General features: G+C 32.2%; 2 protein-coding genes across 2 annotated transcripts; one reads left to right on the top strand and one right to left on the bottom strand.

The window, feature by feature from the left end:
• Nucleotides 1–689: 689 nt before the first annotated feature.
• Nucleotides 690–19,383, top strand: alph (protein phosphatase alphabet). The gene is made up of 4 exons (XM_089706961.1): nt 690–1,847; nt 4,422–4,539; nt 14,956–15,082; nt 17,087–19,383. The coding sequence occupies exons 1-4, from the start codon at nt 1,035–1,037 to the stop codon at nt 17,193–17,195; spliced, it is 1,167 nt and encodes a 388-aa protein (XP_089563087.1). The 5' UTR covers nt 690–1,034; the 3' UTR covers nt 17,196–19,383.
• A 388-nt stretch (nt 19,384–19,771) lies between these two features.
• LOC149480227 (uncharacterized) lies at nt 19,772–23,986 on the bottom strand. Its single transcript, XM_089706757.1, has 9 exons — nt 23,331–23,986; nt 23,063–23,242; nt 22,768–22,955; nt 22,536–22,669; nt 22,208–22,335; nt 21,698–21,941; nt 21,266–21,401; nt 20,836–20,920; nt 19,772–19,921 (listed from the first exon to the last, which is right to left on the bottom strand). The coding sequence occupies exons 1-9, from the start codon at nt 23,886–23,888 to the stop codon at nt 19,772–19,774; spliced, it is 1,803 nt and encodes a 600-aa protein (XP_089562883.1). The 5' UTR covers nt 23,889–23,986.
• Nucleotides 23,987–24,268: the final 282 nt, after the last annotated feature.

Below are 24,268 nucleotides of genomic sequence, written 5' to 3'. Positions count from 1 at the left end.
GGCATGGGCACAGAGCAAGTAATCACTTCCAGTCGGTATATACTATATATGACAGTGACAATTGACATATAGATAGACATGACGGACATCAGCTGATAGGTGACAACTATCAATGGCAGACGGGAATTGCCATTTAGGAAAGAGAACAAGACAAAATATCACACAACATATAGTTCAATGATACAAAATTTAGCAAATTTGGACAGCTAAATTCTACATATAAATTGCACTGCAACACTTTTATTATATTTTCTATGTATGTTAGATCCATAGGACAAAATGTTTTCCTTGTAGCTTCAAGCTTATGAATATTGCTTTAGTAATTTAAGAAAGAGAAAATCTGAATGAATTGAATATTCATTAATTTTTGTATAGTTTTGAAACTAGAGGAAAAGAACGTGCTATCGTAACGAATAAAATTTTTATTTATAAATTTATATATTTTTTATCTTTTTTTGAAAATATAGATAAAACAAATAGTATAGACAATAGAAAAACAGGTAAATCCAGATCAATTTATATTTCATTTCTGTTTTAAAACCATTGCTGTAGCTTTGTAGTTTCTTGCATTGTTATTTTATATAATAAATTACATAAAAAATAATAAAAAACGCTAATTTCATATATATTTTAGAAAATCATTGATGGAGTTTAAAAAAATTTGATTGAAAAATTAGTCATAGACAATTACTATTTATGTCCGCGGTCCGCCGTTCATTCTTTTGAGTTGCTTTTTCGTTTTACGATTTCGTAGAGAGCACGATTTGTCATCGAGTTCTACGCAACACATTTGCAATAATCCAAATACGTAGAAGAAAGTTTAACAGCTTTATTTAGATTTAGATTTAACAACACTAGTTGATTTGCTACGGACAGTACAGCTTAGTGTGGACAGTTCCTTTGAGACGAGATCCTATCGCAAGACCCAGTGATGCTTTTCTTTGCCTTTTACGTTGTCGCCTGTGAAATTTGCTCGAGTGCCTGATGGTGCAAGAAGTATGTGCGATTAGTGAATCAATACAGAGGGAAACAGTATGGGGGCTTTTTTAAACAAACCTGAGACTAAGAAATATAACGAGAGCGGGGAAGGTAACGGTCTTCGCTATGGCGTGGCGTCGATGCAAGGATGGCGCGTGGAAATGGAAGATGCGCACCACGCTCAGCTTACACTAAACGGGACTCTATCGGACTGGTCCTACTTCGCAGTCTTCGACGGCCACGCGGGGGCCCGGGTGTCAGCACATTGCGCGGACAATCTGCTAGAATGTATCCTGCAGACGGAGGAGTTTAGACGGGATGACATCGCAGAAGCGATACGCGCTGGTTTCCTCGATCTGGACAAGAAAATGAGAGAATTGCCAGAGCTGTCAAACGGCGAAGAGAAGTCAGGGTCGACGGCAGTATGCGCGTTTGTATCGCCTAAACAGATATACATAGCCAATTGTGGTGATTCCCGCGCTGTACTAGCACGGAACGGAGCGCCGATATTCGCTACGCGCGATCACAAGCCGGAGTTACCGTCGGAGAAGTCCCGTATAGTTCAGGCCGGAGGCACGGTGATGATACAGCGAGTTAATGGAAGCTTGGCTGTGTCTCGTGCGCTCGGTGATTATGAATACAAGAAGGTGCTGGATCGCGGGCCGTGCGAGCAACTGGTGTCACCAGAGCCTGAGGTATCCGTGCATGAGCGGTTGGATTCTGAAGACGAATTCTTGGTGCTGGCATGCGATGGAGTGTGGGATGTAATGAGCAATGAGGCTCTTTGTGCATATGTTCACTCTCTGCTGCAGTTAACGGATGACCTTGTGGCTATTACCAATCAAGTTATTGACACCTGCCTCTATAAGGTAAGCATATTTTTTATTACCACATGTTAGTATCATACTGAATTTAATCCATCAGTCCCCGGAATCACAGACACAATAGAAAATCTATTGTGTCGCGCCCCGATCGGGGCGCTCGGTGGTCAACGGGTTAATACAAGCAATCTATAATTTTAATGAACACCTCCATGTCCATTGATTAGCTATGATAACAAAACTAAACTCATGATTTGCATAAGTTCATCATAAGTATGGCAACAAATAAACAAATTTTGTGTAAAATAAGAAATGTAATAATTAATCCTAAGCTGAATGATTAAAGATAAATTAAACTAACATTGAAATTTCATGAAATAAACACAAAATAGGTACATTGGCTATATATTTATGTGCAAATCTTAGTAACAGTTTTTCCTCGTAACATACTTAAATGTTTCCTGAACAACTTGAGAGTAACAGCCCAATCTCTTGTAACTTAAACATAGCAAAAGTCTTACTCATAGATGTTCACTATAAGGAAAATGTTGATAAATAATTAACCTCAAAATTACCGAGCCTACTGAATAAGTGGTAATTTTTTAAGTATTATTTGCCTTTGATAAATAGTATAAAGCAGTAAACACATGTTATACATAGTATTTAATTATTGTATACCATAAGATGGCTATTGGTAACTTAAAAGGGCTTCCTATCGAATCTTTCTCTAAATTAGATTAGTGCTTTAATATACTTATAAAGTCAATGTGTCGAGAGGATTAGGAATTAGCAACGTTGACCTTGCTGACATGATGTTTATCGGATAAAAGGATTTCTAATATTTATTTTTTATTGCCTCCCAAGTTTTTTGAAAACTATATATAATTTTTTAAACTACCATCAAAGAAAGCAATATACAATTTTGCAATTTTATATTCAAATGGTCAGTGTTATATAAACCACCACCAGGCACACTTTCATAGTAAAATAAATAAAAAAATTAGTTTCTAAAATAAATAAATAAATGTGAATTTCCATCAAGATCTAATAATAGCAACTATTCTTATATATCAATATTTGTTTTGGATCTTGAGGAAAATATTACATCATGTTTTGTTTTCAAATTTCTCTTTTGAGGAATACATGGTGATAAGTTATAATAATAACTTAACCGAAGTTAGAAATAAACATTCTAAAGTAGGATATATAAACATTTTATCTATATTGCCTAAATTTGTAAATGAATTATAAATTTAAAAAATCTAGCATATTATATCAATATAAAATTTCTATAATGATTGCTATTCTTAAAATCAGAGAGCAATCGGTATAACTCTTTTGATATCAAAATAACAAAATATGATATTAATTAATTTCAGAAATTTTCTTGCTTTTCAATGTGTGGATAAGGAACCAAGTGAGAGAAGAAATAATAATCATGATATCTAATCCCAAGAAATTTCATGTTTAGTTTGGTATCATTAATTAAACTCAAACTCAAACTCAAACATTTATTTATTCAATTAGACTTCTTCTAGAAGCACTTTTGAAACGTCATTAAGTACATATTTTTAACATTTACCACCGATTCGGAAAGCAGTATCTACGGAGAAGAATTGGCAAGAAACTCCATAGTTGCTCTTTTTAATCATGTCGAATTATTAATAATTATATGACTATCATGATTCTTTTATCTTCTTAAGGTTCTATAATAGCACTAAAACAATCTACTTGAAATAATTTTTAATATATAATAAAAATTATTCATTGATAGTACTAATTAAACAGACAAGAACCTTCTGAACTATTTTGAAACTCTTCATTCATAATTGCTTAACAACATTTCACCCTTCAAGTGACATTTTAAAGTGAGTTCACATTTATAAATAAATATTAACCGAGGTCTCACTAACGGTTAGTTAAATGTTTCACAACCCACACATATAAAGAGGAAATGAGAATGACTTACACCCCTTTTATACATCCCACATATTTTCTTCATTGACAATAGAAATTGTGTTATTCATTTTGCTCTGAGAGACAAAAGATCTTGTTGTGTTGTCCAGAAGTTATTATGTTGTTTTGTTTTGCTTTGAATTTAGATGGAGTTTATCAATATGATGTATGACATTTTGTGTATTCAGAAACTGAGCAGAAATTTGGAGTAGGCTATGAATGAACATTCATTATGTTTCCATAAGAAGATAACAATTAATTAGCCAATCTTATATTGAGCTAACATATTGCAGTGAATTGTAACATTAATGGTTAATGATTGTATCATTTCCTATATTTTTTATTCATTTCTCAGCTTACCATTAGGCGAGATCGTGGCCAAGAGCTCCCCTATTGCAGCATAAAAAAAAAATAGATGGAGTCATGCACAAAACATATCCATTATAACGAGTTTTTTAACAATTAATGCTGTAACTCTTTCAAATTTCTACCTGAACACAATTGTTACCGTCAATAATATCTTAATTTATATTATTAACAATGAAACTTCGCTAATGTTATGCCTGAAATTTAGAACAGATAAATACAAACCAATAATTTTATAATTTTGATGTAATATGTGAGCCTAATAAAATAGTCATCTACATTGAGCATGAAATATTACAGGGGAGCAAGGACAACATGAGCATCGTGCTGGTGGTGTTCCCCGCGGCGCCGAAGCCGGACCCGGAGGCGCAGCGCGCGGACCGCGAGCTCGACGACACGCTGCGCCAGCGGCTCACAGGTTGTTATCACTCTCTACTGCATGCGTGCCAGCAGCCGCGGAAACGGGCCGACGGACAGACTGACGGACGCGGGGATACCGATAGCGGTACCGGTATGACCGGCACGGGTGCGGAAACCGGTACCGGTGCGGGTACGGGTACAGGCGCTCAGGGGGACACGAGTGTTGACGCGTAGGACGAGTGTCTAGAACGTTCTAGAATGTACGATGCAAGTTAATGTTTAGATTGTTTAGGATTTGGACCGCATGGTAAGAATGGCTCTCGAGAAAGTAACATAGGACAGGTGGGATGGTCTAGATCTGCAACATTCTATGCGGTTTAATTTTTAAATTTTTATTTTTTATTGTTTGAAATGTTTAGGACTAAATGAAGGAATAAGAGGGCTCAGGGATTGTTTATGTTGTAAGCCTAGTTGGAATAGGATGATATGTACCTGGAATGTTCTATACAGAATTTATTGAGAAGGAATAGGATATTTCTAGGTCTTCAAATTTCTACATACATACTTTTATTAATATTAGACTACACAAGTTAATCTAGTTGTAGAAAGTTCAATAACCCATTGACCACCGAGCGCCCCGATCGGGGCGCGACACAATAGATTATCTATTGTGTCTGTGATTCCGGGGACTGATGGAATAATGTGTAGTTTTGAAATATTTTCACTGTAGAATGGGGAAGTTTTCAGTGTAGATTATACTATTTAGATCAATATTTAACAGAGATGATGTGGGACCTTTCTAGAAATCCAAAGCGGACCAATATTAACAAAAATACTAACAATCACTTCAATTTTACCTGACATTATAAAATGATGTTTTATTATTTAGGAAGAGTAACAATTATTTACAAAAAAGATTTTTTATGTCATTTATTTGATTTTTTGTGTAAGGAAAGTTTAGAATTAATAATAATGTATGCATGTGTAAATTTAAGATGAGTGCTCGATTGGCATTTTTTATGCAAGTACTCTATTTGGTCAGATTTGTTTACTAGAATGTTCTGGAAGAATAATTGAATTTATTATGGGTTGGAAAACAGCATTATTTTAAGGGGGTTCCATAGACTCTGAAATCTGAGTTTTAAACATTTGTTTAGTGTATGCCATTTATAATTAAGGAAAAAGAAAATTTAATACTTACTACTTACTAGATAATACGCGCAGCGTCATACAAATACCCTTAGAGCGTATACGCACTTTGCGGGTAGCCGCATTGCGGGTAGCCATCCGGCTGACCGCAAGCAGCAATTATGTACGTAATATTCATTTCTATGCGCACTGTGCGGTCTGCGGTAGCCGCATCGCAGTGCGCATAGAAATGAATATCACGTACATAACTGTGCTTGCGGTCAGCCGGACGGCTACCCGCAATGCGGCTACCCGCATAGTGCGTATACGCTCTTAATGAGTATTTTGGTATTATTTTTAACTAGCAATGCCCTGCGGTTTCACCCGCATAGATAGCGATATCGTTACAGTGAAAAGTCTACTATAGGTCGGACTATAGGTTTAATTTTTAATCACATGAAAATCACCTTTACCCCGTCCCGCACTACGGCCTTTTTTTTTTTGTTTTAGTGGGGAAATCTTTCATAGATACCCACGGCCTCCCGGGGAGGGGCCGTGGGTTATGTCGGATTCCTACCGACCAAAACCCCACTGTGTTCCGTCAAGACGCATATTGGTAGAATTCCTCCGTGACCCCCGCACTACGGCCTGCTCGAACAGTATACCTACTATTTTCTGTAGATTGACACTTTTAAATTCGTTATATCTTTTGAATGGAATATCCAATTCTTTTCATTTAAAAAGTATTTTGCTGGTATTGAAACAGTCTATAATAAAACATCATTTAATGGGATAAGGATTAATATATGTGTATGGATAACATGGTTTGATTACTGTCGGCACTTCTATTTACTTTGAAAACGTAAAAAAGTTGTTGTAGTAACATAACTACTGAAGATGGACATATGGTATCGCGGACTTTCTTGTAGATATTGATCCATTCTATAATACTGTAGAACATTTTTTTGTTCTATCTTCAATAGATTCCGCAGCGCACGCGATGACAGAAGTTTTATTGAGGATTTTTTTACACCTTGGGTTACATTATTGCATTTTTGTTAAGGATTTCTAATTTTTTTGAAAATGCAATATAGCCTATGTTGCTCAGTAAAGATGCAGCTTTCTAATGGTGAAAGAATTTTTGAAATCGGTCCAGTAGTTTTTGCGTGAAAACCATACATACATACATACATACTTACATACATACTTACAAACTTTTCCTCTTTATAATATTAGTATAGATTAAGCACTTAGATTAAACTAAGAGGGTAAATTGGGTTGTAATTAAAATTTAAAATAATTTGGATATTTTTATGGAAATTAATATACATGCAAGAAAACATTTAAATATGTCATAAATAATTCTATTAATGAGATCATTTTACAAAAAACAATACATGATAAAGTATTGTCATAAATTGGCATTGTTTTAAAATTTTACCTTATATCCTGGGTTGGATATTTTTTTAAAGTTTACATTCATGAAGAAGAACGCAATAATTTGTGTAATGTTGAAAGACAAAGAGCTTTAAACTTTAATTAGAAGTAAGAAAAGCCAAAAAAAGTACAATAAAATATATTTCAAATAAATAGTACAAAAATACAAATAATACTTAAAGTAAGTACTTTTTGAGGTCTACTTATAATTTTATTATATACTGACATACAATATTATGTATGTGAAACATTCATAATTATTAATTATTAATAACATAATTAGTCAGAATTTCTAGTAAATGTTGGTTGTTCCATAATAACAAATGGGACATTATACTTTTCACATTAAGTTAAAAATTATAACGAAGCATTCAAATTAGACATAATTTATATATAACTAGCGGTCCGACCCGGCTTCGCCCGTGGTACATATGAAAAATAGATGTTGGCCGATTCTCAGACTTACCCGATATGAACAGAAAATTTCATGAGAATCGGTCCACCCGTTTCGGAGGAGTATGCAGACTAACATTGTGACACGAGAATTTTATATATAAGAAGATATACTTACAAGTATGTATTAGTCTAAATAATGCTTAATTCGTAAAATTTCTAATCGTGGCGTGCCAAATAAATTTAACAAATTATAACACACTTGTGCATACAATAAACATTATATCAAGGATATATTAATTAAATAATAAGTTTTCATTCAAATATTAAATTGATTTATATCAAGAATAAATTCTCTTATTCTTGATATTATATCATGAATATTCTAGCAGCCGTACAAATAAAAACTTGCTTATTCAAACCTTATGCAATGCATAGATATGATAAGAATAAATAAAGAATAAGGATGTCATAATTTCTTACAAATAAATTTGGAATAACGTCGATGTAACTATGCTCACGCTATGCAATAGGCGCGAAGCGGCAACGTCGCAATTCATTCACAAAATTATGAAAAACATTGAAATTGTCTACGGTTAAGCCTTGGTGCTGTCATTTTGCTGACGCTCGTTTGACTTCGTCGAATTTGTTGTGAAGTTTCATCATTACAATGTTCTGTTTATTTATTTTTTAAATATTTATTAGAAATAATTTAAATATATCATTAAATATGCAAGCAAATGATAGATGACGCTATCCAATATCTGGAGAACAGAAGATAAACCCACCTTGAGATAGAGAATTGCCAAATAACTGGTACTCAAAACATACAACTCCAGGCTTAGAAGATTTATATTTTCAACGAAAGTGTATATTATTGTGATAAGTTTAGAAATAAGTTTTATGCATGTATGGTTTGGCGCATGTTGTAAATAAATAAATCATTATAAATATCAAAAGGGTTTTTCATAATTTCGTATATTTTGACATTTCATACAAAATTTTCCATTTCAATAGGTACGTAATGAAATTATTAATTTGCTCAACTTTTTCTACTTCTCGTATTACTCTCATTGCTATTATCTCAAATTTAGATTGAAAATTGCTTCTAAAACTTGTAAAACACAGCACAATGTACTGAAAGATATGTTATAACTCGGTTATGTCAGACTTATACTAGGGTGGTAGCCGTAATAAGGACGGAATAGCATTAGTATGAATACTTATTACGAAGTTATACTAGGTTACATTTATTTCGTGTTTATTTGTATGATTTTTCCTTATTCTTAGTTTATTCTTTGCATAAAATGTTATAACTCGTTTATTTGTACGGCTGTAGAAGTTCGTGCCTAAAATTAGAACAAAAAAAATATAAACAATTATCATAATCAAATGCGGGTAGTTAGAAAAGAAATAGTTTGTAGAAATTTACTACAGAAGTAATTTACTACAGAATACCTTTATAGAACTTTGAGAAGTGACTATAGTAATTTACCCAATATTATCTATATTCTTAAATCTTAACCAATTCGCGGCAGGTTTTCCTATCAACTATAGACCGACTTACAAAGCGGTGTTAAGTATATTAAATAGTATTACACCAAATATTATGGAATACTTATTACAATAATTGTATGCCATATAATTAACTAGATTTCCGCCCGCGGCTTCGCCCGCGTTTTCAAAGGAAAACCCGCATAGTTCCCGTTCCCGTGGGATTTCCGGGATAAAACCTATCCTATGTGTTAATCCAAGTTACCCTCTATATGTGTGCTAAATTTCATTGTAATCGGTTCAGTAGTTTTTACGTGAAAGAGTAACAAACATCCATACATCCATACAAACTTTCGCCTTTATAATATATATATTAGATTTTATTGAACGGTGTATCCCGGCTTCACAGAAAGTTGCACTGTCACGGTTTATAATCATTTTAAATAATATCATTACGGGTTTCCATATCGTTACCTATGTCGATAACGGTATATATCATAAAATGACACAATAGATATTTAAAGATATAACACCGTGTCCTATTATGTATTTCGATTTAAATATAAGTACCTAATTGTATGCCTAAAACACACTGAAATAATAAATATCGAGGAAAATTTGCGAATATAGGGCATAACCATTTTAAAAAAATCATAAAATGTACGAGACATTTTATGAGCAGGGATTGGTCGAAATGTTTTCCCGCGCTCAACAAACTTTCGCGCGCTTATAACGATTGGTGTTGTTTATTTTTATTTTTTAGTAATGTCGCATTATTAAATAGCTTGACAGTTTATGTAGATACCTTCTTGGTAGATACTCGTATTTATGCCAACCATGAAAAAAAATATTTTTTCATCAGTATTCTTACGAATAAAAGGGGAAAGCTGTATTAAATAAATATACACTTCAAATATTATTTTATTCAATAATTGAAACGCAGCTATAGTTGTACGTTAATTAAGGTAAAAATGAAGACATACCAATAGTAATTTAATACAATGTAACAAATGTGCCAAAAATTTATAGGTACAATCCTATACCGTTTTATGAAGTGCCAAAACTTGATATACAAATACATGGGAACAGCTGTAGGTATACTATAAGAATCTCGGATCATTGATACTGATATTGAGTGTCTGTATGACCATTGAATCTGATATTCTGCTGCAAATACCTGAAATGGTAACCATGGTTACATGTTCAGCAAAATCGTTCTGAAATTTTTAGGCTTGGAACGGTAACACAGTAGAGCAGTTAAAACATAAAGATAATTAAGAGTAGAAGTATTTTATTTATTAAGGCATTGGTATTTTTCGTTTTAAATATTGCATCCGCAATTTTGTGCTTCCGCGGTATGCTACATATATTTGACAGGAATGTAAGAAGTCGATAAGTTATGTAGAAGAATAGAAAGAGAGTGCTATTATATCAGACACATAGGAGTAAAAGGGTGATCTAGGATCTTGTCTGTAAAGAAAATTTATCTGGTATAATACTAACAGGTAGAATATTTTTGTTATTTTTTCAGATGCCTAATTTAAATGACAGTAATGAGTAACTAAGTTTTGTTAGAGGCTTGTGTTCTAGCAGACTACCCAACTATTTACGTTGTAATGAAATGTACTATGTCTACATAGTGGAATGTAGAAGGTTATGCGTTCAATCGGTTATCGCTTTAAGCGTAGTAAAAGAATTTTACATGGTATCGCGTTTTGTTATGTAGCATGAATCGTTCGCATGTCGCTGTGTATATTATATTATTATATGTATATTACAGTAGCTTTGTGCCTGCGTGATTTATAGCTATAGTGCTCACTTTGTGATGTATTTGTTCTTTTGTGTGCTTCTGTTTTATTATTATTCTTTGAACGGAGTTTCGGCTTGACGGCAGGTGTAATGAACTGTTTTATGTCTTTGTATTTAAAGGGTATAAATAAATTAATAATTACAGGGTAAAGTGTAATAATTGCTCATGTCATTTTGCGCAAGTATGTTATGTCGTGTGGATCCAACATTAATATTATGGTTATCCGAAGGCTTCAGTGATCAAGCAATAATAAAATATTCGATACTTTTAATGCCACTTTTTTAATGTTGTGATTGAAATTTAGATTGTTGCTATATTTTGAAATTATTTAGAAATATGTGATACTTAAATTTACTTACAAAATTTTATATTTAGTACATATAACATTTTATTATGACTAAAGAATCTTATAAAAGCTTGATAAGTGGTTATTAAAAATATACAAATTAACTGTGTTAAAGATCTTATAGAGATTATCATGTTGTTACTATATTGTAAAAGTTTTACTGTGGGAAGAGTAATGAGTTAACAAGATTTAATTTTCTTAGAAGTAGGCGTCGATACAGAAGAATGCAGTTTTTTCTAATATGTAACAGTATGATCCATTAGTTTCAAATTAATTTAGAAACAGCATATTAAAAACACCTTAATAGTCAATTAAGCATAATATTTTACATAGAAATATACAACAATATATTAGTCACACGAATTTTGCAATTTTTAGACGACTATTTAGAAAGTGTAGTGGATTCGATTAATATTATATTAATAAGTTTATCAATTAATAGATAAACAGATGATAGCTAGATAAAATGTATAGATGACGATAATAATAATTTATTTTAACAGTAAGACTTAGTTGGTTCTACATTGTTAATCCATCAGTCCTCGGAATCACAGACACAATAGAAAATCTATTGTGTCGCGCCCCGATCGGGGCTTACGGTGGTCAATGGGTTAATAAAGTAATAATTAATATTACATTTCATCAAATTAATGTTACCATCGTTTATTAATTATAATTAAGAGACAAATTATATTTGGTGTTACGTTTTTAAATATTTTTTATCAGTCGTGCGAGATTTTTAGTTTATAATGATAAGATTATTATAATTTAATGTGCAATTAATATTATCATGTTATATTTATAGAACAGCTGTTATATTGTTAGAAAAAAAATACAATAATTATACTGAAAATGTTACAAAAATATGTGATACATAATGTGTCTTGTCGTTCTAGGTTATATAATACTCTTAATTAAAATTTCTAATGTATATTTCGCCATTTATTGTTATTTATAATTAAATAGTTTAAAACGAACGCATGGTTTCATTGCTTTGATCCTGTCCCCTCATAACCGGTTTTGGCGGGAAAATATAAAATTCGCGGGAAAGTTTTTTTTTTTCGGAGGGTTAAAGCAATGAACGTGTGCTCTGTCAGCCGTCTTGAGGCAATCTGTGGTCAGTGGTCACGGCGACGAAGCCTTTCGAGTTAATTGTGACGCATGCACATCTAATTTAGCTTATCGATTGTAGATAATGTAATCTATAGAATAAATAACCTATAAATAAAATTTCAGTGCATGACTATGTTGCATGTTTGGTGTTGTTGCTTTCTTTTATTTAATTTTTATGGATACACAAATAATGTTTGAAGGAATTGTTTACAATTATAAAACGTTATTAATATTAACATAATAACATAAAACATTAATTAAAAGTTAAAACAAAAATTAGGAAGAATAACTAGTTTTAGTCAATCGTAATTCGTATCCAAATATTATACTACTTATACATAAATTTAAAAGTATTTATAGATGTGGCATGTGAAATATAATGGTGCCTTCACGTTTTTATTGGATATTCCATCAAATATTACTACTATACGACACGAACGTTCACATTTCAATTCTAGTTTTTAAGGTGACCTTGACATAACCTCAAGTTTAACCTTCAAGTTGTCAACGGTTTATTTAATTATGTCATTTCTAAAGGCCGTTCTACACTATGCTAAAGCTATTTTTGTACCGAAAATGTGTTAGTATAGTAGTGCTTTTATTAGTCAATTTAAAAAGCGGCCTGGGCAGTCTCATTAGTGTAAAGGGGATAATTTTTCAATAATATTATGGGAAAACCATTCATCTGATATGGTAATGATTGAAATTGACCGCATTACATTGATTTATCCAAATTAAAAGTTAAAGTACTTAGTTTAAAAATACCTATAAGTATCACTTATGATTTTAAAGTGATACTAGTTGTCTTAGGTACTCTACATAATTGACATATACATTTTGTTTTTAACGTTTATTATGATAGTTTGGATTATTTTAATATAATTTATAAATTAATAAGGATTACCTGAATTCTGCATGTAGTGAAACTAGGTAACTGATTCAATAGGTAGGTAGATTGAAGCAGTTACCTAGTTACTTGAACTTTCCGCACCAGGACCTAGTTTTTGCCTATTTTGTGTTGAATCATTATTTACCTGTATGACGCCATTAGAAGGAAAATTCTATGTTTTAACGTTTATTAGCACGCTTTTTGCTCTATAGAAAATTATGACAAATCTGCGATTTTGATGCACTTAAGGTGTGAACTGCGCTTTATCATAGCTTTTAAATACAACAATTCAAAATACTTTTGTACTTAACCTTAAAATTTATTCGTATTATAACCGAGCAATGTTGGAATAGTAGTTAATGGGCCCTCTTCACAGTGGGCAGCGTTGGCCTTGTTGGGCCAACTATGGCGATTATGAATAAACACCTATAGTGGCGGCCGATCATAGACATATTTTAGGACTTACCGTGATTGCCCAACGCTGCCTATTGTGAAGCGGGCCCATAAGACTAGTAGACCAGACTCTCAGTGGAGTTTCGTTTGCAAAAATAGCGGACCTAAATCTGACTTCTGATATATATTGTATAGATCCCAGACATCCTATAGACAGATGTTGCCAACCAGTTTTGTGGTTCCCCTCTCCCCACCCCGGTAATTAAATATTGCATACAAAGAAAAAAATAAAAATTTCCAAAACATGCCGTGTGGGGTATCAAATGAAAGAGCTTATTGAGTAGATCACGAATATATAGCATACTATAACATTTTTTACACTTTCTCTAAGATTTTTTAGAAAATGTACGAAAATGCTCCATTTTTGAGTTAACTTTAAACCACTATAGATTGAAAACTCATGAATATATTTTTTAAATTATTATTTTAAATAATTAACAATAGTCCATTGTTTACGATTCAATAGTTCGTACAGTGAAATAGTTGCATGGGGGAGTGGGGGGAGCATTCAAAGATGGCGAGTATATTTTCAAGTTTATGCCAGAAATAAAGGCCTAAGTAATACAAAAATATCGGTATCAGGGCTTAGATTGCTTAGAATAATTATCTCTGCAATATGGCAGAACATTTTTGAATCAGTCTCTGTGTGATTAGATTTCAAATCGGTAACTTCAGTGAAAGTTGCGCCTTGCAATTTAAAACATTTTGCGGGGTCATCAAATCCACCACATACATATAGCTCACTTATTACAAACTATTGAATCGTAAACAATGGACTGTTTTTAATTATTTAAAATAATAATTTAAAAAATATATTCATGAGTTTTCAATCTATAGTGGTTTAAAGTTAACTCAAAAATGGAGCATTTTCGTACATTTTCTAAAAAATCTTAGAGAAAGTGTAAAAAATGTTATAGTATGCTATATATTCGTGATCTACTCAATAAGCTCTTTCATTTGATACCCCACACGGCATGTTTTGGAAATTTTTATTTTTTCTTTGTATGCCTTATTTAATTACCGGGGTGGGGAGAGGGGGACCACAAAACTGGTTGGCAACATCTGTCTATAGGATGTCTGGGATCTATACAATATACATCAGAAGTCAGATTTAGGTCCGCTATTTTTGCAAACGAACATCTCCTTGGAGCCTGCTCTATAGACAACCATGACAAAATTTAATATATTACATTGAATTTGTACATTGCATACTTTACTAACGCTGTCCCTAAAAATGATGAAAGAAAACATATAGAGAAAATTGAGAAATTCAAGAAAATTTAACGACACGTATAAAAATCTGCTTTTGGCCAGTGGATAATTATTAAAATTTATAGAAGGCCATTGTTAATGAATGAATAAAGTGCAATGGCATCAAGTAAAGAAGTAACAATTTGATTGCAAATTCCAGCGCTGATAGAGAGCAACGCGGGCGCGGACGAGCACGACGACACGACGAGCCGCTTCTTGCGCGTGCTCAAGCAGCTGATGGACGAGAACATACCGGGCCTGCCGCCCGGCGGCGGGCTGGCTGCCAAGTGAGTGCACACCCTTATTTTGTTATACAGGGTGTAATCGTTAAGTAATTATAGATGTTTCTCGTTTTATTTACAAAAAAGTTATTATTGTCATTTTACTCATTTATAAGTACTTTCGATATTCATTTAAAGTTTTTTTGATATCTGCAATAGTTACGGAATAATCGCCTGTGCACACTTAACGATTACACCCGGTATATGTTAAATTTAATATATGTAAGTATGTTTTTGTAAGGAATTTTATATTTTTAGCTTCATAAATTATATTGCAGATGTAATGATTGTGTAATGAAAGTGAATATTATTAAAGTTTGTGACCTAGATTCATTCAACCTAGAGACAAAGAATTCTTTCGATTACATTAAAATAATGGACTTCATGCTATTGGTTACTTTCTGCGTAATAATTGAATGTTTATGTCTGATGAAGTTTGAACACTCTACCGACGTTGACGACGATATCGGTTAAATAAGGTTTATACTCTCTGAAATAAAATATCCATATAATGTATAATGTCAATTATACTATTCTGTATCAATTTATAATGGAATGTAAAGCAAATAAACATCAATATGCCATTTGTGGTTTATCTAAATGACATCTTTTACTCGTTTGTTTTTCTTTTTAAAAATATCTTAATCATACAATGATTATGTGAATGGTGTAATCACAGAACAGTAAAAACATATAGAAGTGCTTTAATGTCATAATTAGTATGAAAACCAGTGTCGCCAAAACCACACATTTAAGCAGATAGTTATACAGTACACTACAAGTAAACTATGTCTTTGATTGGACAGCTTAATTTGAGTAGAAACTGAATTAGGTTATAAATTCAGCATTTAAATATGTACCCTAACGCACCATGTTATGGTTTTATTTTAGTATAACATCCCTAGGTATATTAGCTGTTTTGTTTCTCATTGCTCAGAAATTCCAAATTCGAAAACATTCAGCTACTCCACAACAGAGGGCGTTAGTTTTCGATAGATATAACTTTGAACCTCAACACATAGAGATAAGGTTGAAATTTGTGTCACTCAACATTAATGACATTAACTTGATATTTATCTGATGCTATGCTCTAAGGGATGTCAGCCTTGTTATCGATAATAATTCACAAATAAATATTTTTTTGTACATTTTTTTTCTTTCTATTATATGAGTATAGTATAATGCGTCACATTTTGGAGTATGTTTATTACTACTAAGTACGTCTTTTCATATTATTATTATTAAATAAAAAACGGAATAGAATAGTATAAATCTATATTTACAAAATACAAACAGAAAATATGCATTATTTTAAATCTTGGAACTGCTGTAGGTTTGATGTATCGGTGGCCTTTGTTAGACTGCTTAGTGCTGTTCGACATCCAGTTAACTCGTCACGTTGCATTTATCCATTTCTCTTTTAAATAAGCCTCTTTGGGAAATCTATAAATAAATTGGACAAATGAAAGCTAAGGAAAAATAAAATAAAATTTAATATTTATAATTTTTGTCTTTTCTAAAGTATCGATACTATCGATATGCGCCACAATCATCACTAAACCGACATTCGTTTGTTTATTGCAATAATATTCCAGAAAGTCTTGTTTTCTGTTCAATCTATAAAAGTACTAATTTCTTATAACATAAGGTTCATTTTGACTAGATATTTGTATACAATTTTGACAAATTACGACAAGCGAAGTTATAACATAAAATATAATTAAAATAAATAAAAATAAGACTTACCGATGGTATGAAATGCCTCCATTGCTGATATTATTTCGTCTGCTATCATTTTTGCAATCTAATACCGAACAACACGTCCTAATTAATGAATAAATATGGAAAAAAGATTTGACAGCTGACAACCGACTCGAATATTTTTCTGCGCATAACTGAGGGCAAGTTAGGTGATCTTACCTTACCAGTGACACGTGGGCCACGCCCACATCACACTTCTATCTACTTTACTGTTCTGTGGGTGTAATCAATATTTGGTATGCGTTACAGGCAAGGCTTATTGGACAAAATCTACAGGGAGTTCTACCCGGAGCACCCGGACAGCTCGGAGACGTTCGACTGCCAGGCCGACATCGCCGAGTCGGTCGGGCCCAACTAGACCCCGCTCTCACCCAACTACCCGCATTCTGTTGAAATTCTACTTTCCCCCTCTTTCACATACAAATTTCGCGGGAACGTAAAATTAGGTAAGAATTCACACCACTCCCCCTTGTGACATGAATAAATTTATATTGGTACTAATAATAAACTAAAATATAAAAAAAAGCATTTTTAAATTTAGATTAATACGTTTTATGTGTAAATTGATGTATCGTGTAAGTTTTAAACTGCCTATGAAACAGAATTCTGTCTTAAATTTGTGCGTTTTTATTTAATTGTAGAATTTTAACTCAATGTCGGTACACGGTTAAAAAAAAACTGTAGTGTGACATCCTTGGAAAATAACCACCGAATAACACGCGGTTATAGCATTTCAAATTTAAATTGTGTGTTAATTGGTCACTGTGGCTATGGCGACATTGCATTCGTTCAAAATTTTAATATTGGCAACACTCGTTATTGTACATAGAGAATATCTCTTTTATTTGTGAATGCAAAATTGCTCGTATACGGTAACTTCGGCTAGTCGATTGTCGCTTTGTAAAAATCCCTGCTCGATCGCGTCAAGCTTACGGAAATTTGTTGTTGCAACCCCGAACGATGGACGTAGCTGAAGATATCTCAGTACATATGTATGTAATATTAATACTCTATACTCTATGCTGTGGATTGGTTCCTATGTGACGTTTGGTTTGCGAACTGTCAAAGGCGGCCTCTCCACGGCAAAGTTACAAAGAAAATGGTTTAAATTCGTCAAGTGTGTGGCACAAACTTAGTTTCCTTCAGAAAATTATATATTAGATATAAATAATAATTTTTGTATGACAGCACACGGGTTTTGTTCAATTTGGCGGCGTTTTTTTTTTCATTTCGTAGTTTAGTTATTTGTTAAAGTATTGACTTTGTTCATAAATGTCATAATACTAGATGTAATATAGATATTCAAGTAAAGTACAGTATATAAAAATCTAAATATATATGATAAAGTGGTCGTCAAAATCTTATATAGGGTTTGTTAACTATGAATTTACTCATTTTTTTTACCATACAATTTCCGTACTATTATTATTGTCAATAAAATTCTATGTGGAAACAAATCGATAAAGTGTGGAAACATTCGTGGCGTTTTACTTAGCTTTTTCAATGTTTTATACAAGTTTCTGACATAAATTTTATACATTATAATTATTATGCGCAAATCTGTACATAACCTATAAAACTGCATAGTCAAATCCAAATGTTTCGTATAGATATATAATAATTTAGCTTAATAAAACTGGGAATTGGAGCGCACTGTTATTTTATTTCTTACAGTTGCTTAAAATGTCTAAGTCATTGTCTACGGTTTTGGTGTTAACAGCTTTGTACTTAGAAATTACATTTTAAGGTATCCAACCATATCAAATGTGACTAAAGTTTTGGATTGAAATTATTGTTCTATGAGCAGTTTATTGTTGGTTTTAAACCGTTTCCGAACTGTAGATAACTCCCTTAGTTATATTTCCACTTGCGTGTAAATAAAAATATACTTTTGTACCTGCTCCAACGGAACATTAGAGTCTAAAATGTGAATTAGGGAAAATATGTCTATTGTATATGTACAGCTATTCCTATTCTTATTTCTAAATGTAGACGCTTGTTAACATAGATTAAATTAATGCTTATAGCTAAATTGTTTCTGGATTTCAATGCAATTTATTGCATAGTGCCAAACGGTCACTATAATAAATCGCGAGTTGAATCTGATAAAATTCTGTTTGGGATGATTTTGAGAGACAAGCATTTTAGTCTTTTTGGAAGTAAGAATGTTATAGTCTGTGCAGTGTCATGGGATTGTTATTAAATTTTAGTAAATCTTAATGTACCTTGCAAAATTTTTAATGATTATAATTTGAGAATCCCGAGTAAATTTATCTGTAGTGGATTAAATTTCATTCATCTGGCAACATTGTTTTGTACTCTGTGGTCTTACGTGCATTGAGTTGTTTATAGTTTTAACACTTTTTGTATTAGACCAAATATTTTGGGCAGAGGGTTTTGTTTTATTTTTGTCCAACCGAAACGTTAGCGGTAGTTTGTCTGATTGTTTTTTTATATTATTTCGCTTTCTGACGAAAGTCGATGAGTGTGTCTCGTTATATCTAGTAGACGCTTGAACAATAAATAAATACCTGTACGTACCTTTATATGGCTTTTTATTTCTCATCTCATAGTATTTAATAAGTTTTATGGTGGTTATTTAAAATACACTATAAATCAATATATAGCTGTTAACATCGAAAAGACACGTGTATTTATACAAGTGAAACATGTTTAACAGATATTTCAGTCATAGGATTTGGTAGCTTTTGTATAAAACTAAGTATAAAACATTAACAAATAACCACCCATAAAAGCTTTAAAAATTATGATACTTATTCAATTAATAACTTAAAATTGAATTATATTATTAAAAATTTTATTATGTATTAAGAATTATATTATATTATTATTGAATTATAGAATTCGTGTTTACCAAAATATGTTATTTTTCTTTAGAAAACAATTTTGAAACAAACATTAACAACATACAAGTTAAACGTCATAATTTTCCAAACATCTAATAAACTCTTGCTTCGCGACATATGCGTTGTAGTGTAACCACTGGTCAGTGTCGTCGGATTCCTCCGGCTTCCTATGTTTCACTTGCTTCTCCTTCCATTGTTTGCTCAATTTTATGGTTTCCTGTAGAAAAAAAAGGGGTATTTTTTGTTAATGATAATAAAAAAAAGTCTTTATTGTGAATTATGAATACAATAAATAGACTATAATATGATAATAATAGGCATGACGAAAGATTTTGAAATTCTCTTCCATAATGTGTGTATACGTTTACTATACAAGAAAAACCCTATATTTCGGTAATATACTTAAATTTAACGAAGATTAAAGCCATTTTTCAAAAAATATTTAATATCTGTGCCAAAACAGCTCGCAGGTGTCATGGCGTAGGCGTGACGTCAAACTTTGGTAAATACGTAATTATTTGTACGCATTGCGAAGAAAATTAAAAAAGTCTTTATTTAATATGTGTTATAGAAACAAATTACAAAGTTTATAAGTGGTGTGCAGTATTGCAGTGTGAATCCACATAAAAATAATGCTCAAAAATGTGTTAGTAATTATTTCAAGCGAAAAAATAATAAGAAATTATTGTATAAAGTTGGCGCGGAGAATCCCGAACCATGTATTCGTGAATTCGCAATTATATTTCTGTTCTGAGTCGATAAAGCATATGTGAAACAATAGAAAATAAATAAAAATGCGTATTCTCAACATATTCATAACAACAAAATACATCTGACGTGAGTTGTTTACTTATGCGTGACGTCACGCGTGTTTTAGTCAAAATGGCGAACTTCAGAATTTCAATGTTTTATTTTATTGATAATCTCATTAATCTTAATGTCTTTAAGATTTCTAAGTCGCTATATTTAATTTATTTATTATACATTTTCCCTTAAAAACACTAATACGATCATTTATGGATACTGTCGTCATACCTATTATTCTTTTATTCATTCATAGTAAATATTTATGTGATGAACTTCTACTGCATTGAAAAGAGATAATAATACCATAACATTTTGTTAACTTACATCTTTTCGTTTTCGAAAAATTGTTTCTCTATACTCGTGGGCGCTTTGTTTCTCCTTTTGTATTTCAGCTGGAGATCTTCTATATCTAAATAATATTTAAACAACACATCAATTTTTTTATATGTTTTGCCAAGTAAAGAGGAGGAAAAAATACATTTGATTTCAGTACCCCTAGTGTGAGTTTGATCGAGTAAGAAACGTTACTATCGCGTCTGCGTTACAGCCGAATTAGTATGGGAAATCGAACAGCGCCCCTAGCGGACGTATGGGGAAGCTTTGATTCCCCATACAAATTTCGCTGTGACGCAGACGCGATAGTAACGCTTCGTACTCGATCAAACTCACACTAGCCCCTCAGATGCGTTGTAGTAATAACTCTGTATTTGCATCACAAGATACTTTACATAAAGGCAAGATGTATATATCTTACTTGTGGTACAACAGTTTATGTGCAAGATAATGAATTGGTTTCTTAGGCTGTGCTTTAGCTACATCCAGCAGAGCTTCTGGAAGAATATGCCCGAAATTCTCCCAGAGATAATTTACTGTTTCCGTGTCTAACTTTCCTAAAAGGAGAATGTGTATTCCTTATGAAAATGTTACTAATAATACTATTTTATGCGATTTTATGATATGATTTTTGAAGATAGTTGGAGAATGGAGACTAGAGAGTGGGATATGCATATTATTTCATCGCGATGAAGAATCTTTAAATTACCATGGGAATTTTTCTAATTTCCTATGACTACGCTGGTGAATCCGCGGGCGGTAAGCGAGTAAAATTAATTAATAAAAATCGGTCAAGCCGTTTCAAAGGAGTTTTTATATAAACATTTCATTCCAGAGTCAAAAGAGCTTCAACCTTTAGTATCCACAGGTTTACATTGAGGCAACATCTCCACATCAAACGGATCTTTGACTTGCATCTTACAATCTTTGTTCACTCGTTCAGAATGGCCGCAGTCTTGGGTCACTTTGATTCTTACGTCATTGTCAAGTTTATAAAGACTACTGCATGGCGCGATTTGATACAATTGTTCGCCATTTTTTATTATGTAGCGCCCGAATGTGTCGTAGAAGTATAAATCGTTTTCATGCGTCTGAAACTGTATTGAAAATGATATATGATACCTACTGCAAAAAGCAAGCAAGAGCATATACACCAACAAGAGCATTGCATGTACATATAGTTTTGCGTAATTTCATAAAATTATATTCTAAAATTATAAACAAAGTCGACCGCGATATTTATATGTTCACGATTAACTCAAATATGTATACTGCTGTATCGATTTTAAATACGTTTTATTACAAAACTCTACAAAGATAACTGAATGAGTGATTGATTGAGTGAACTGAACGATATACTTACATCGACGAATTGTCCTTTGCAATCGACGTGATACATGTTGAGCCCATAGTCGTACATGTAAACTTGGTGCCCATATTCGTCTATATAGTACGTACCAATTCTGTCTTTGTAATACTTCCTGTCTGGTCCTTAAAATAAATTACTTTATTAATTAAAGTACTTAAAATTATTTATGCTTTAGTGGTTGTGATCCTTCACGTACATATCAGCACACCAATAGGAAGCGAAATGTATAAAACCTCACCTAAATTATTATTTTCTATGCTTCGAAATTTTAAAGTTGCCTTAAATGCTAAGTAGTAATAAATTTAAAAAGCTTTCTTTATACCTTTCAACGTAAAAAATGTAAAAAGAGCTTTCGCAGCATTCAATGTTAATTTATGCAAGCGTTCCACCTTCTGTTTGACGCTATCATCAAGAACAACTTCCGGTTCGTATTTCCTCTCTGGATTCTCTAAAACTCTTTAAAATTGTTATTTTGTTAGCCTTCGAAGTAATTTTATATTCGGATAAGAAGTACTTAATATAATAATATGTTAAAAAGCAATAAAATGGCGTACTCTAGAAACATTTTTTCATCTACCGTCAATGCGTCTTTCTCTTCTTTCAACTTCATCGTAGTTTTGTAGATAACGTTAAATTCGAAAACTCTTTCCCGCCAATAATTTACTTCCTCTTTTAAACGTTCTGTGGGCACGTGTTTTGAGTCCTCGATTTTATCTTTTATAATTGATATACTTCGTTGAACCTTTATGAATTTATTGGCAATAAATAAAGACTGGTTAATATGACAAAATAGAAAATTATGAAAGATGATTTAAGTAGTCTACTTTGAAGAGGAATCAAGATAATTACTTCAGCAATATCGAACGAAGAACGGATATCTTGTCTGAATATCGTCAAGTGCTCTTTATTTTTGTCGTAGAGCTGATGAAGTAGGCTGCTGAGACTTGCATTACATTCTTCTTGAATGCTATAGAGATTCGATTGCATCCGTTTGTGGATTTCTTCCAAACTTACGCGTATCTTGTTGATCTGAACATAGATTTCAACATTATGACAATATTTTATAGCAATGCAATGGCGTCATTATTAATTAGGCATTTTATTGTGTAATACTTACATTCATAGCTAACAATAATGTGATATATTCATACGTAAAAGCAAATAAAGTATTTTTATGTTTGAGCGATATAGGAAAGTGCTCTTTTGCAAAATTATCCACTTTTTCTGGTGTGTCGAACTTTTTAATAATCTCCCTTAAAATGTATAACTCTCCCATGAAACGATGATATATTTTTTCTACTTCTTCAAATGTATTCTTTTCTATAGGTGTTTCAATTGGAAGAAAATGTTTACCGAAATCTACTTGTTGAGCTTGATGAAATTTTATCGTTCTTTCTATGATTTCTAGTAGGTCATGTTTAGAAGCATTATGACTAAGCCGGTCTGCTTCTATGATTGCTTGGTTCATAATATCAGTCCAGTGAATTAGAAAAATGTTAACAATCTTTTTTATTTCTCCGTAATATGTGTAATATGACCCATCTTTATATTCTACTTCAAGAAGTAGTTTTACGTAATGTATGAATACGGGATCCTTGTCATTATTTAAAATGAAATGACTTGTACTTAGTGTCCATCTGCGTAATTTTTGTAAATAATCCTTGTATTCATTCATTGCGCATATTGAAATGAAAATGTAATTATTTAAATTGTAAAGTTTAAATTACAACATAAATTACATAAAATATAAGTGGAACCACAATATTATGACATCCTTTTCAGTAGATGAAGTGTAAACTTTTCGAATATGTATTGTTTATTTTACTTATTTAGAAGTATCAATTGAAGAAAGAAGGATGGATTAGGAATATCTATGGAAGGAAGGATTTTGGAAGGATCTAAGTTATATAAAGGCTTAAAAAGGCATCTTTTATATTAATATCTTCTTAATACATATAATATTCTGACTTAAGGTGAGACCTATTCGATATAGCTATTCTTTATTAGGGTATTTTTCAGTGTAGGTACCGTTTGGTTAGACTCTACCGTAGACTC

This window comes from Colias philodice, chromosome 18, assembly GCF_061535455.1.
Source record: "Colias philodice isolate Cphi_HAF_F1 chromosome 18, ilColPhil1 Martin Lab GWU primary, whole genome shotgun sequence".
In the NCBI taxonomy this organism is placed as follows: domain Eukaryota; kingdom Metazoa; phylum Arthropoda; class Insecta; order Lepidoptera; family Pieridae; genus Colias; species Colias philodice.
The sequence above is the reverse complement of the archived record's forward strand: the minus strand, read 5'-3'. Positions and strand labels throughout refer to the sequence as shown.